This window comes from Octopus bimaculoides, chromosome 29 (assembly GCF_001194135.2).
Source record: "Octopus bimaculoides isolate UCB-OBI-ISO-001 chromosome 29, ASM119413v2, whole genome shotgun sequence".
Lineage (NCBI taxonomy): Eukaryota > Metazoa > Mollusca > Cephalopoda > Octopoda > Octopodidae > Octopus > Octopus bimaculoides.
Window position 1 is genome coordinate 9,188,411 of NC_069009.1, and position 3,163 is coordinate 9,191,573.

General features: G+C 38.7%; 1 protein-coding gene across 1 annotated transcript in view; it reads left to right on the forward strand.

Annotated features, from left to right (window-relative positions):
* LOC106878278 (uncharacterized) overlaps window positions 1-3,163 on the forward strand; it is a 194,885-nt gene that overhangs the window by 94,047 nt on the left and 97,675 nt on the right. Inside the window, exon 9 of the mRNA XM_052977847.1 lies at window positions 2,953-3,023. Within this exon, the coding sequence (XP_052833807.1) occupies window positions 2,953-3,023 (71 nt within the window). The remainder of the gene's footprint in view (window positions 1-2,952; window positions 3,024-3,163) is intronic.

A 3,163-nucleotide genomic window follows, 5' to 3' on the forward strand; every position in this document is an offset into this window, starting at 1 on the left:
AATGTTGGTGTGTTTACAACCCCATAATTTAGTGGTTCGGCAAAACAGACTGATAGAATAAGTTCTAGGCTTACAAAGAATAAATCCTGGGGTCGATTTGTTCAACTAAAAAACCCTTTAATGCAGTTCTCCAGTATGACTACAGTCAAAAGAACAAAACAAGTAAAAGAATAAAATATATATATGATGGGCTTCTTTCAGTTTTCGTCTACTACATCCACTCACAAGGTTTTGATTGGCTCAAAGCTATAGTGGAAGATACCTGCCCAAGGTATTACGGAGTGGGACTGAACCCAGAACCATGTGGTTGAGGAGCAGTCTTCTTACCACACAGTCATCCTTGCCTTTCTGATATTTGCATAATTTTCTTACTATGTTTACCGTAGGCACAGGCATGGTTGTGTGGTAAGAAGCTAGCTTCCCAACTACATGGTTTGTGGTTCAGTCTCACTGCTTGGCACCATTGGCAAGTGTTTTTTATATAGCCTCAGGTTCCGGGTTCAGTCCCACTGTGTGGTACCTTGGGCAAGTGTCTTCTACTATAGCCTCAGGCTGGCCAAAGTCTTGTGATGGACTTCGTTGACGGAAACTGAAAGAAGCCTGTCATGTGTGTGTGTGTGTATCTTTGTGTCTGTGTTTGTCCCCACCACTGCTTGACAACCAGTGTTGGTGTGTTTACATCCCTATGACCTAGTGGTGCAGCAACAGTGATCAATAGAATATGTACCAGGCTTTCAAAAACAAGAATACTGGGACCACAACATGGCTGCAGTCTAACGACTGGAACTAGTGAGAAGATCTTCCTATTCTATTAAATTTAAAATATATATTCTGGTATTCTAATTCATTCTTTTATTCCTTTACCTGTTTCAGCCATTTGACCACAGCCATGCTAGACCACTGCCTTTCAGTCAAACAAATCAAACCCCAGAACTTATTCTTTGTAAGCCTAGTACTTATTCTATCGGTCTCTTTTGCCAAACGGCTAAGTTACAGGGATGTAAACACACCAATGCTGGTTGTCAAGCGATATAGGGGGACAAACACAAACGCACAAACAAATACATACATTATATATATATAAGATGGGCTTCTTTTAGTTTCCATCTACCAAATCCACTCACAAGGCTTTGGTCGGCCCGTGGCTGTTGTAGAAGACACTTGCCCAAGGTTCCACGCAGTGGGACTGAGTCTGGAACCATGTGGCTGGAAAGCAAGCTTCTTACCACACAGCCACACCTGTGCCTAACCACCTCCTCTCACTGCTTGAAAACCTGTGTTGGTTTGTTTACATCTCCAGTTGAATAAAGAGACCACTACAATATGTACCAAACATAAAAATAAGTACTGGGGTTAATTTGTTCAACTAAACCCTTCATGATGTTGCTCCAGCATGGCTGCAGTTCCATGACTGAAAGAAATAAAAGATTAATCACATAAAAATATTTTGAGCACTTTTATTCTTTTATTGTTTCAATTTACTCTTTTACTATTTTGCTTATTTCAGTCATTTGATTGTGGCCATGCTAGAGCACCGCCTTTAGTTGAGCAAATCGACTCCAGGACTTATTCTTTGTAAGCCTAGTACTTATTCTATTGTCCTCTTTGCCAAACCACTAGGTTACAGGGACGTAAACACACCAGCATCGGTTGTCAAACAACGGTGGGGGGACAAATACAGACACACAAACATATACACACACACATACATATATATATATATATATATATGTATACATGTCTCTTAAAGGATAGAGCTCAAAATCAATGCATTGAAGATACTTTATTGCAGCAACAATTATAATAACAGAAACAACCACAATAAGCCAAACCTATGCACATTTCAATAGGGTATCCCGGAAAAATAAACCACATCATAAGATGTCTCGTAAAATATTGTAACAAATTACAACATATTACAAATTTCTGGATACTCCATCTCATCAGGGTCGCATTATTGCCATCACCAATACTATTATTAGCAAAACACACACATCATCCAAGAGGGTGAAAGAATAATCGACGGCACGCAACCTACCATCGTTATTTTCTTACAGAATGTAAACAAACCAGTCAACCGAAATCCAGCGACGTACACCGCCCGGTTTACAGCGTAGTTACAGGGATGTAAACACACCAATGCTGGTTGTCAAGCGATATAGGGGACAAACACAAACGCACAAACAAATACATACATTATATATATATAAGATGGGCTTCTTTTAGTTTCCGTCTACCAAATCCACTCACAAGGCTTTGGTCGGCCCGAGTCTGTAGTAGAAAGCACTTGCCCAAGGTGCCACGTAGTGGGACTGAACCCGGAACCATGTGGTTGGTAAGCAAGCTACTTACCACACAGCCACTCCTATGCCTATTTTATTTTAAGTTGTTATTACAAATCTTTCATTAATATTTAATTTTGCCTAAGGCAGTCAGCTGGCAGAATTGTTTGCACACTGGGCAAAATACTTCACTGTATTTTGTCTAACGTTACATTCTGGGTTCAAATTCCACCAAAGTCATGCTCGATACCACCAACTGACGACAATGACCTTTCCGCATACAACATCAACCACATGTACGGGGTGCTGCTGGAGGTGGCTTCCTCATACAGCAGAGACAATGACAACCACTCGGGATCAACTCAGGTCAACTTTCGTTTTCATTCTTTCAAGGTCAAAAAAATAAATTCCAGTTGAGTACAGGGGTCGATGCAACTGACTTACCCACTCCCCCAAAATTATTGGCCTTGTACTAAAATTGCAAACCAATATTTAATTTTGCCTTTTACATCTGTTAATTTCTGTTGCAGTTTTGTAAGATTTGTTTCATTCTGTGAATTTTATGGAGATTTGATATTTTATATCTTTGTGATATTATCTATTTCTCTTCTTTATTTTGTGTAGTTTTTTTCTTGTTATTTTATTGAAGTGTTTCTAATTTATTTTTCAGACTTCTATTTCAGTGTCTGACTCTTTTGTCTGAAGTACCAACGTTTTTTAGTCACTTTCATTCAGTTTATGGTAAGTTGATCACAAAGGCAACTTGGTCATTGCTATCACCATGGTGATAATGATAATAATCATCATCATCACCATGATTTTTTTTCTGTTTGAGCCAGTTCATTATATGTATATATATATATATATATATATATATATAT